General features: G+C 48.7%; 1 protein-coding gene across 1 annotated transcript in view; it reads right to left on the bottom strand.

Annotated features, from left to right (window-relative positions):
* The window catches only part of LOC139057905 (sodium-dependent noradrenaline transporter-like), a 65,400-nt gene that overhangs the window by 33,369 nt on the left and 19,684 nt on the right, over nt 1-12,347 (bottom strand). Inside the window, exons 5-6 of the mRNA XM_070536689.1 lie at nt 11,848-11,980; nt 1,098-1,232 (exon numbers count right to left, since the gene is read on the bottom strand). Of these exons, the coding sequence (XP_070392790.1) occupies nt 1,098-1,232; nt 11,848-11,980 (268 nt within the window). The remainder of the gene's footprint in view (nt 1-1,097; nt 1,233-11,847; nt 11,981-12,347) is intronic.

Below are 12,347 nucleotides of genomic sequence, written 5' to 3'. Positions count from 1 at the left end.
TATGCGATACAAGATTATCGGCCACAGCAATGAGCACGCCACCACCGTGTTTGTCGGAGCGATCACAGCGATAAATCGTGTACTTTTTTTCACACTCAAATAGCTCAGAGCTGTCAATTCTTGACGATAACCAGGTTTCAGTAAGTAGGACCACATCGGCGGAGCATGCGTCCAAAACTGATGACAGTGCCTCACGTTTATTAACAATGCTTCTAATATTCGTGAATAAAAAAGATACATCACGGTGAGTAGCGGGGCTTTTAGTTAGGATAACAACTGATTGTCAGAAGCGGACGTCGATGCAGGTGATGCATCTGCCGAAACGGAAGCACCATTACTAGATTCAAGGACGCAAACACGGTCGGTAGCTGAACAGTAAACGTAGCACTTTTTGCCGATATAGAGCTTATTATGCCGAATTGAAAATTGCTTTCCAGAAGATTTGCCATAGTCGAATAATTTTTTCCTCATAGCTCTAGTCGCTCTGCAAAAGTCTTCGGTCACATCCACTCCAGATTTCTTCAGATTACGCTTTGCCGCCAGGATACTGTCCCGAAGTTTCAGTGAAACAAATTTAACAATCATAGGACGGCATTTCCCAGGGACGTATTTTCCGAGTCGGTGCGCACAAGATAGGCGGTCGTCACTGCAATTTAGGTTTAGATTCATTGTGGAATTCAGAAGGGAAACAATCTTGCCCTCTGACTGAGCCATATACAGGTCGATCGCTAAAAATGATGTAGAACTTAAAGATGATCCCCCTATATATGATCCCCCTGTATATACAAGCAATGTCCGCCTATTTGAATAATCCAGCTCTAGGGTCCCGTTGAAGTCTGTGACTTTGGGACCCTCGTCTGCATATTGTCTTTTACCCATTCATTGTATTTAAAGAATAATAAACTGAAACTGAAGGACTGGAATTACGCTATAGAGCTGATTCGAAAATTCGAATCGAAAATTTTGGAAAATTCGAAAATTCGAAAAATTTTTCGAAAATGCTGTAAAATTAAAGAAAAAAATAGCGATCACCACCACATAGTTAAAGCGCACACCGAAGCACCACGGCATATTTCGCGACGGCTGTGCACACGTACCACGATGTCTACGAGCTTGGGCCAGTCCGGGTGCAAGTAGGCGCCCATTCCTCGCATGGAGCCGCACTGCACCACGCTCGACAGGAACAGGGTGAACAGCAGGGCGAACGACATCCACGTCATGCCCATCGCCAACTGCGGCCGCCGCCGGCGGACAGGCGGTGAGATATCACGCACGGTACGCCGGAACAACGACACGAACACTGTTTCGCAAACATGCAAACGCCAAGTCGGGTGTACCAGGGGCGTAGCCAGGGGGGGGGGGGGGGGGGCTTATGGGGCTTCAGCCCCCCCCGAAATTTTTTCGTGCTGTCCATGCACCGCCGACCAAAGCGACCCCCGGCGCCGGAAATCACTCTGGATTTTGTCTAGAATGTCTTTTTGACGCTCGAAAAGAAATTTAACCGCGAAGATTGCGAACTCGGGCTGGATTTCGTGGCAACGCCCATACACTGGCAGTCACATAACGCCAAGCAGTCCCATCAGAGCACAATGTTTCAAGGGCGCTTTGATGGTGAGCGGGTGCGCCGCGGCATCTCACTGAGGCCACGGAATCGATGGAGCGCATGGATATCAATTGCGAAACTTTATGGGTATAAATCTCACAAGCTCTTGATGTGAAACGTGCATTGACATTTCCAAAGTTGTGCTTTAAATTTTCAATTGCGGAACTTTGTGGGTTTAATGTTGTTATAAACATTGGACGCCAAAGGTCCATTGACTTTTCTAAAGTCTTACATCGGAACATACAACGAGACAAGCCAAATCAACACACTAGCAGACGAGTTGACAAAGCACGCAGCGAGGTCCAATGAGACGATGTGTTGGGGTGGTTCATTTGTGCCGTCATGTCACATAAAAAAATATTAACACTTTTTTAACCTACGCCAGAACAACCATGTCAAGACACTAAAGCCAAAGTAACTACGCTCTTATTTATTTTTTTTCTACTTTGACTTTTATTCGCCGAGAACACATTGAGCCTCTTCAATTTTTTTTGTTCTCGCTACCCTACCCGCGGGCTGCCAGAGCGAGCCAGAGCGCATATGTTTTTCTCGTATGGCCCCGACCACCGCGCGGTGCACATCGGTGGGCGTTCGGTTTGCTGTGGCCGAGTGGATTTTCACCTGACAGCGTTTTGGAAGCTTTCTGGCTAGCAGACGAGAGAAAAAAAAAACAATGGTCGCTCGCCGCCATCACTGTGGGGACTCGAAGGATTGCACCGCGTTCCTTGAGCGCAACCTTTCCGGAAAGTCTTGTTTCGCCGGTGTAGGATACTAAGCAATATGCGTATGGTTCTCAGTGGGCCAATCGTCTCATGTTTTCTTCGGTAATAATTCTGTAGCCCCATTAGGTGCCCGATGTAGGCATTCGATTCTGGCCAACATACTTTCCTATGCGTTTTTTTTTTTCATTTCGGTGCCTCCGCCCCACAGAAAAAAAATACATTGTTGTGGCGCAGCGAATTGTCGCATGGTGAAAGTTCGATTTTGATATTTCTTTTGCGGAAAGTAATGGGTGACGGGACGCTTCAGTTGCCGGATACGTTTATTATATTTTTGCGATAGCAATTATATGGACCCTCCAGGCGCATTCCTGCCATCGCCCTCATGTTTCGTATAAAGTCCAAGGGTGATAAAATCGTGACCACGCGCTGCATGCTGTATGTGTGAGTGAAAGCGTAGGGGGGGAGGTGGAATGGCTGAGCCGACGATGGTGGCTCAGTCTTGTGTGCGCAAAGGAGAAAAGCGGGGAGCAAGCGCGCCGCCTTCCATCGCGCGCAATACATCGGGGGGAGTGGATGGAATGGGGGCGGAATCTAGGATTCTGTGAATCTATGAATGTGCAACATGTTTATTTGCCTTGTTTGACGCATTACATACAGTTACTTTTTCTTACATAAATAGACTCATTGGAGACTTATACGTATACTTAAATATCTTGTTGCGATGTTTTGTGTATACAGTGAAAGCTCGTTAATTCGAACTTCAATAATCCGAATTTATGGATAATTCGAACTGTACGATTTGGTCCGGCCAAGCTCCACAGAAGTCTATGTATAAAAAAGTCCGTTAATTCGAACGCGAGAAGGTTCCCTCACGGATAATTCGAACTACGCTCGCCTGGCACACGGCCAGAGAAACGCGCCTACTGCCTACACACAAGGCTGTATTGCCTCCGAAACGGAGAGAACGGCGAGAGAAGGCAAAATCGGAAAAAAAATCTAACCGACGCGGGGTCACCCAGAAGGCAGCGGTGGCTGCCGCCTCTCCGTTCTACGTAACCTCCGAGACTTCTTGTCCATTGCGAATCTCGGAGGCTTTGCAAATCTTGTACAGCTGCTAATGTTGTGCGGAGATGGCACGGCAAGCGCCAAAACACAGCGAATCAAGTACGTCGCAGCTGCGCTTGCAATCGAGAACCAACGAATCAGGGCCTTCGCCACCTTCACATGTTCAGCGTCTTTGTCTCGGCAGTCTTCATTGGTTGTGCATCTCTGTTTTCAGCTTAGGAGGTATCGGCCGTCGCGATTCATTGTGATGATGTTAAGCCTCGGCTAACGTTCCTTTCGGTGGACATCGGTGGTGTGGCACAGTCGGACCCAGAGCTTCGGCTTGAAGATGGCGTGTGCCCGCGGCACACGCCATCACTTTCTGACTCGCCAAATTTCTGACATGCCCTATTGCTTCCAAATCGCAGTGTACTGTTGCTCTCCACTTTCGTTAGTTCGAACTTTCGTTAATTCGAACTGAAGCGGCTTCCCCTTGCGGTTCGAATTAACGAGCTTTTACTGTACATGCAGTGAACTATGTTTCCAGTGACACTTTTTTGTCCTTTATCAAGCCGTATTTTCACATTTGTATATCCCATTGTATCTTTGGATTTCTAATGTACGAGGGCGAGTCAAATGAAAGTGCGCCCACCCTAACCGCGCAATAATGGTTCGGTTCATTATCTGCGAGGCATGCGCGTAGGAGAACGGCATGTCTCATTTACAAAAGTGACACGCAGGTGTGAAGATAAATGTTCTTTAATGCTCTCATACACTGGGTTGAATATGGTTGCGTCACATAATGGACACTTCAAAAGTTGAACAGCTCGGTGTCGCGAAGTTTTTGACAGCTAAAGGTGTTTCCGAAACAGAAATTAATCGCCGTATGGCTGCCGTTTACGTTGAACACGGCATTTCATTGACCACTGTGAAGCGTTGGAGCAAACGGTTGAAACGACGTTGTAAAGACATTCCAAGACCGGGCCAAAACCATCGTGCAATCACCCCCCACACAATTTCAAAGGTTCATGAGCCGATGAAACAAGAACGGAGGATAAGCATCGATGAACTGGCAGACCGTCTGAACATCAGTCACGGTTCGGTTCACGCCTTAATTCATGAGCTACTCGGTTATCGGCTCTTTGGTGCGCAATGGATCCCCAAGATTTTGATCCATAGCGAGAAGACGGAGAAGTTTCGCGCTGCCTTGACTCATCTGATCCGATATCACAATGAGGATGACGACTTCATGTTTTAATTGTGATCGGGGACGAACCTTGGTGCCACTACTACGAGCCTGAAACACGACGGCAAAGCTTACAGTGGAAACATTCGAATTTACCGCGCCCAAAGAACGCAAAGGCCATCATTTCCGCTGGAAAGGTGTTATTGACTTTTCTTTCGGTCGTCAGGGTCTATTACTGATAGAATTTGCTAAATCTTGAGAGGCTATCAATTGTTTCCGATATTGTGAAACGCCAGAACGGCAGTGTGTCGCAATCAAGAACGAACAACGTGGAAAATTGACGAATGGGGTCATCTTGTTCCACGACAATGCCTGTCCCCACGTCGCTTATGTGGTTAATACAAAACTGGCAAATTTCAAGTGGGAAACGCTGCAGCGTCCGCCATACAGCTCAGACCTGTCACCTTGCGACTTCTACATTTTGGGGCAACCGAAAAAACAGATCAAGGGAACCAGATACAGACTTTTTGAAGCAGCAACCCAAGGAGTTTTATAAGACGGGAATCACGCGACTCGTTAGTCAATGGGACAAATGTCTAAATTCTCATGAAGACTACTTTTAAAAGAAGTACCCCGTTGTTGGCTCACATTCATTTGACTTGCCCTCGTATATCTTGCAGAATTCCTGCTTTTTGTACGTGCCCTCTGTTGCGACTGATTTCGGTGCAATTACTCACGATACACGACCGGTGGCAGCTGCTTCTGCGTAATACATTAAAACAAATTACAGCGTCATTGAGATTTCTCACTGGCCATTGCATATATACAAGAATGTAAGCATGGTTCTTGAATGACAAAGTTTCATCAACATATTTGTCCTCAACTTGTCCAGTTCATTGCCTTTTAATTTTTCATATCAGTGGCATGCACTGCTTTCCTGGTTTCGAACTGATATACTTCTAAAGTTCGTGTGATATTTTCTTTACTTAAATAGACAAAAATATGGAAGCATTGATATAAGTTATTTTGGGCAATATTTTTGGCACATACGAGTATATTCTTTTATGAAAAAATACATATTGTTTTGACTGTGTGTAGCGTTCAAGAATTCGTTTGCAGCATCTTTGGCAATGACAATGCAGTTATTATTCATGGATTTGATCCCTTGACAAATTGTTTAAGAGGAAGCTTTAGCTCGGGCCCAATCCGACGCGGCCTATTCGAATACTTGTAAAACGCAGAAACCCTTTTCTTAGATAATCCTGCTAATCGCTTTTATTGAAATTCGTTGCATTCGAGAGAGAAAGTTAAATCCTAGTTCTGTTGGAAACAAAACTTCGATTTAGGGCCTGAATGTTGTTTAAAATATTTTGAAAAATTCGAAAGCTTGAAAATATAGAAGCACGACGTTTACAAACTAATAGCTATGCATGAATAACAGACATTGCGGTTCTGTAAACGGCATCTATTATAACAGTCAAAGCGGACAAGTTTGCTATGTCAATTTTTATCTTACGTGAATTGGTTACGTTGTGTACAAGGATTCTGCACAAGCCGTATTTCCACAATACTAATTTTTTTTTGAGATTCATGTGTAACATATCCATTTTGTCCGCTGTAGATGTACTATTAGATGCAATTCACAGAACTGTGATATCATTTTTCATTGTTGAGTCACGGAGTTTTAAACTTGATAGTTTCGTTTTCAGAAAATTTTCGATTTGGCCAATTTTTAATAAATAATTGACCACCTAAACAAAAAATTTGAAACCAGTAGTCACTAGAATTAAGCTTTTGCTTTTAAATGCAACAACAAAATTTCTGGCTACGCTACTGGCCCCATGTGTGTGTGTGTATATATATATATATATATATATATATACACACCACATGGGGCCAGTGGCGTAGCCCCCCCCCCCCCCCGAACAAAATTTCTGGCTACGCCACTGGGGTGTACTATAACTCTTCTATAGACGTCCTGCAATTTGGCCGTATTGTCCGCCAATTCGCCATCTTGTCTGCTGTGATTGGCCCAGAGAGCTGCCGCGGCTTCTCGTGATAGGCTCAGAATGTCGCCATTAGAGGATTTGAAGGTATGACGCTGTACGACTGTGGTCCAGACCACCCCAGATCACTCTTCTTTGCGTCACGCATGTCGCTCCTCGGTGAATCGTGGGAATATCTTACGGTGACGTGCCAGACATCGCTTGCGAAGGCGTAGCCGATTGCCACACGAGTTTCAGTTTGTAGGCGAGCTAACAAATGAATGTCGCAGGTCCTAATTAGATGTACGGGCAGAGTCGTCTACTCCTATAGGGGTAACACGGGAGCGCGCGGCCCTCTGGACCAACTTATTGCAGGTGCGCGCTGAGAGCCAAAGGCGCGGCGTGTCGTCGGGTACTGTGCTGCGTCACCTCATGCTGCAGCGTCATAAATTTGCGTACCTTACGGGGCATCGTGCTCGAATTAAAGTATTTCGTATCATCGTAGGCAGAGCGCCGGGCGTTGTCGCCCACCGAATAACAGACTGCTCAATAGGATAATGAAATACTCGCAAAATACCTGCTTTTTTACGTGTTGCGCGTCTGTGAGGGACTTCTTGGTATGTTTAAGGTGGAGCTGTTAGAACCTCGCTGAGTTTCTCTTGACGTCCACAGCTTCGCCGAGCTGGGAGAGAGAGAGCCGAGAGAGAGTGAAAGCGGAGTATAAAAATAGCAGGGTGAGTGGAGCATAGAGGGGGAGAAGGAGCGGCGCGGCGGGAACACAGGCGGTGTCACGTCATTGCTGTTCGATAAAAACCCGCACGCCCGCTTCGGCGGATTTCTCGAAGCTACCAGGCAGTGGCGTAGCAAGGTCGTCTGGCACTCGGGGTCCATAGGTCTTCTGTCACGCCCCTCCCCGGGTGTAGCCGGCGGAAAGAGGGGTGTCTTTAGACGTATATGACACCCCCCCCCCCCCCACTGGCCCCTTGCACCCGGGGCCCCCGGCCCCCCCTGTTGCTACGCCACTGCTACCAGGTAAACGGTGTCGGAGCCAGCATTGCCACCGCGTCGCGTCGGTGCAGCGTCTGGCACACGACACCGACGCATATGGCGTCTCAACAAATCGCTTCTGTTGCGGCGGGCTTAGAGTTTCCTACAATAATATGACGGTGGGCGCCTCAAATGTCGCGCCGTCCCAACCGAAACCGCCCACAGAGGAAGATGGCATGGCCTTTTCTGAAGCCTTAACTTCCCCCAGTTCCTCTGGTTTCTGGTGTTTGCGATAGTAGAGCCACACGTAATTTTTGTGACCGTGTCTGTAACAGGTTGAAAGCCAGAGCAACAAAGACGAATGTTACAGCATGAACCTCTCGCACAATGTTTTTGACGCTCCTTTTCTTTGCATGTGCACTCTAGCTATCCTTCTTGGCTTAGTATGCTTTCCCTGCTCAGCCAATTCATTTATTGCAAAATCACGAACTGCAAACGCCCATCACTTCGATGCTATAGCAATGCAACCACCACGTCCTAATGAACGGATGGCTAAGTTGTATGCAGTAATAAAGTACGTAACATGAAAAAAAGAGAAACAAGTAGACATTAACGCGCACTACGTGAGTCACTGACCTGTCTCAGAAAAATTTTCGTCGACTGCATCGCTTTTTCCCGTTCAGCACATAATCAATACTGACTGGACTGAGTAGATATGAACTGAGAAAAGTGAACTGGGCAGTGCAAGGAATGCGCAGAATTACTGTAATGGGCAGAGCAACTTTTTAAGTACAGGGATATTGTTCTGCCACAACACTGCACCGCCTATCCCAGCAAGCTCGAGTGCTTTTCTATGGTCGAGTTTCGAGTAGTTAGTGAGGTGCTCCGTCTTTTTTTCGTCACATGCCACTAATCAGTTCGCGACATTCATTTGGTGTTTCTTCGAATAAATAAATAAATAAATAAATAAATAAATAAATAAATAAATAAATAAATTGTAATGAAGAAGAAGAGCACAAGAACAAGGCCAGCCAGATCGTCTCTGCCGTGCCTGCTGTGCAACCAGTGGGTCAGCCGGATCGCCAGTGCTTAGCACGAGTGTGAGCCGTTCGGGCAACTAGCTGTTCCTGCTCTGCGTCACCTGCCTCCTCGGTTACGAAGAGACGTTACCCTCGGAACTGTTCAGTGCACCCATTACAATTGGTGGAAGGTGCGGGGTACTCAAGAACATCTACACCCTGGAACTCCGGTCTCGGACTCTGCCTCCCGTCATGCCTGACTCTCCCCAGCCGACGCCGCTGCCACCTCCAGTTGCCTGCTCTGGCGCTGTCCCGCAACGCCATCCAGCGGTTTTCAGCGGTACGGATGAGCATGACGTCAATGACTGGTTGGCTACGTACGAACGGGTGAGCTTGCACAATCGATGGGATGATACCGCCAAGTTAAATGCCGTCATATTCTACCTTGCAGGAGTGGCTCACCTGTGGTTTAAAAATCACGAAGCCGACCTTCAGTCCTGGTCCGCGTTCAAGGCCAGTTTCCCTGAAGTTTTCGGTCGCCCCGCCGTCCACAAGTTGCGCGCCGAGCAGCGGTTACGAGAGCGAGCGCAACAACCCGGCGAAACATTCACCTGTTACATCGAAGTGGTTCTCGACCTGTGCAAACGTGTGGATGCTTCTATAACCGAAAATGAGAAATTGAAGCTCATTTTGAAGGGCATCGCCGATGACATTTTTCAAATGTTGATCGCCAAGAGTCCGCGCACCGTAGCAGAGCTCATAAACTTGTGCCAAAGCTACGACGAGTTGAGAAGGCAGCGCGATTTGACCAGGCGCCCCTCAGTGGCTGATGAGGCCCTCTCTTCCATGACCATCCTCCCTGATCGCTCGCCCCCTGCTCACACAAATCCAAGCTTTCATGCGGGAGGAAATAGCGAAGGGCATTAGAGAGAGCTGACGTGCAGAGCTACAGCAGCCGCTGCCGTCACAGCCTCCTACACAGCTCGCCCCTACGCTCCGGCGGGTTATTGAAGAGCAAGTTGCTGAGGCTCTACCTATGCAGCATCAGCTGTACCCTGGCGCCGCGCCACCTACTTACGCATCCGTCGCCGCGCAGCCTCCTCGTCAACCACTCGTTGCGCTACATCCACGGCCGCTACCACCCGTTCGTCATCCCGTTCATCGACCTGCTCCTGCGTTTGCTAATCCTTGGCGCACACAAGACAACAGGCCCATATGTTATGCCTGCGGTATTCCCGGCCATGTTGCACGACTCTGCCGCCGCCGCATGCTGCACTCTGATTGGTTGGTGCAGTCGCCTCCCTACGCCGACGAGCAACCTTTTCAAGACACTTATTTTAGTCGGCAGTCGAACAGGCCACCAGCCGAGCGCCCGGTCCTTACACGTCGTTTGCTTTCCCCGCGTCGCCGCTCGTTATCCCCCATGCGTCGGTGCCCTTCACCCACGCAAGAGGAAAGCTAAGCGCCGCAGTTCAGGAGGCAAGAACTGCGTCGCCATCGATCTGTGCAAGTCCTCCATTGTCGCCTTCGAACGTAGTCGACCTTACTGTGGACGGCTTCCCCACCGTTGCGCTAGTTGATACTGGAGCAGCCGTGTCTGTCCTAAACGAACGCCTCTCTCGCGCCTTACGAAAAGTTACGACGCCACTTTTTGGGTTTTCTCTTCGCACAGAAAGCGCCGAGCCAGTGCAGCCTTCAGCAGCATGCACAGCTAGAGTTGTTATTCAGGGCGTTCTCTATATTGTGGAGTTTGCGGTTCTGCAGTCCTGCTCTCACGACGTGATACTTGGGTGGGACTTTATTTCGCGAAATAACGCCGTCACCAATTGTGCACGTGCTGAAGTCGAATTATCGCCTCTGTGACGTGCCCCTCGTCGGCGCCACTTCTCTTTCCGCTAAGCTAGTCCTTCGGGAAGACATCGCCATACCGCCGTACTCGTCTGCCGTTGTTCCCGTCTTCTGTGGCGCTGTCTCTGAAGGCACTGCCCTCTTCACTCCTTCGGAATTCTTCATAACCCGCAAAGATGTTCCCCTCCCTTTCGCCACGCTTGACATTTCAGCCGGTCTCAGCGCCATCGTTGTCTGCAATCCGCTTCCCACAGCCCTGACGGCTCTTTGCGGTGAAGCACTTGGCCATGTTCAGCCTCTTGATGACCTGTTTATAACCGACGTGCCAGATGCTTCGTACACAGAGCTCACTGACTTCTGTGCACTTTCCACTTCTGCTCCGCCATCACCTGACTTATTCACACCTTTCATTGCCGATGACCTTACTTCCGAGCAGCGCTCCCAGCTTCTTCACCTGCTTGCCCAGTTCCGTTCTTCTTTTGATGTCGCTCAGCCTACTCTGGGTCACACGTCAACCGTCAGCGACCACATCGACACTGGCTCCAACGCGCCACTGGTGCAGCGCCCGTACCGCGTATCCGCCAAGGAACGTCAGGTGATCAGAGAGCACGTCGACGACATGCTTCAGCGCGGCGTCATTCGACCTTCCAATAGCCCGTGGGCATCATCGGTGGTTCTCGTCACAAAAAAAGATGGTTCTATTCGGTTCTGCGTAGATTATCGCGGTCTTAATAAGATAACGCGAAAAGACGTCTACCCTCTACCACGCATTGACGACGCTCTGGACAGCTTGCAAGGCGCTCAATTCTTCTCTTCATTGGATTTACGCTCGGGCTACTGGCAGGTCCCGATGTCAGCAGTTGATCGCCCTAAAACTGCATTCATTACGCCGGATGGTTTATACGAATTTAATGTTATGCCATTTGGCCTATGCAATGCGCCTGCTAACTTTGAACGAATGATGGACAATATCTTGCGCGGCCTAAAATGGAGCACGTGTTTGTGCTACCTCGACGACATCGTTGTGTTCGCCCCTGATTTCAGCACGCATCTTCTTCGCCTTAGGCAAGTATTGACGTCCTTGACCAACGCAGGCCTGCAAGTGAACCTGAAAAAGTGCCAGTTCGCCACGCGCAAGCTCATGATTCTGGGACACGTCGTATCACAAGACGACATTTGCCCCGACCCGTAAGGTAATGAAGAAGAAGAGCACAAGAACAAGGCCAGCCATATCGTCTCTGCCATGCCTGCTGTGCAACCAGTGGGCCAGCCGGATCGCCAGTGCTTGGCACGAGTGTGAGCCGTTCGGGCAACCAGCTGTTCCTGCTCTGCGTCACCTGCCTCCTTGGTTACGAAGAGACGTTACCTTCGGAACTGTTCAGTGCACCCATTACAAAATAGACAAATAAATAAATAAAATGTTACTCATCATTACGTATCGCCAAAGGCGCACCTTTACGTAGCTTCGAATGCCTTTGATGATGCTGAGAAACTCCGCAAGCCAGCACAGGCTGATCAGCAGCAGCATGTCCTGGTGCAAGTCGCCGATCTCTTCGATGCCGGAGCTGAGGCGCAACACTTTCTTCCTGGAAACGATGCAATGCAAACGATGTACGTGGCAGCGACTACTAACGGGGTGTCCATAGCTATAATCGAGCTCCAAAGAACTCTGTGGAAAGATGAGCCCAAATCTATCCAGGCCATTCGGGAATCTGCAGGTCCGTATTCACGAGACGTTCTTCCGCTTAAAGCACTCGTGCCGGCCAGTCGTGATGTAGGACATATTATTAGCGCAGGCAATCGGCCAATGAAAAGCAGCACTTACGAACGAAAAGCTTTGTGAATTCGGCCCCTGATTCCCAAGTAGTGAAAAAAAAGAAAAAAAGAAAAACAAACATTTCTCTGCAAAGGTGGCGAAACGTTAATATTTGGCTTTTGTTTTACATTTTGCTG

Source organism: Dermacentor albipictus, chromosome 3, assembly GCF_038994185.2.
Source record: "Dermacentor albipictus isolate Rhodes 1998 colony chromosome 3, USDA_Dalb.pri_finalv2, whole genome shotgun sequence".
Taxonomy (NCBI): Eukaryota; Metazoa; Arthropoda; class Arachnida; order Ixodida; family Ixodidae; genus Dermacentor; species Dermacentor albipictus.
Note: the sequence above shows the minus strand (reverse complement) of the source record. Positions and strands in the feature narration are given on the sequence as shown.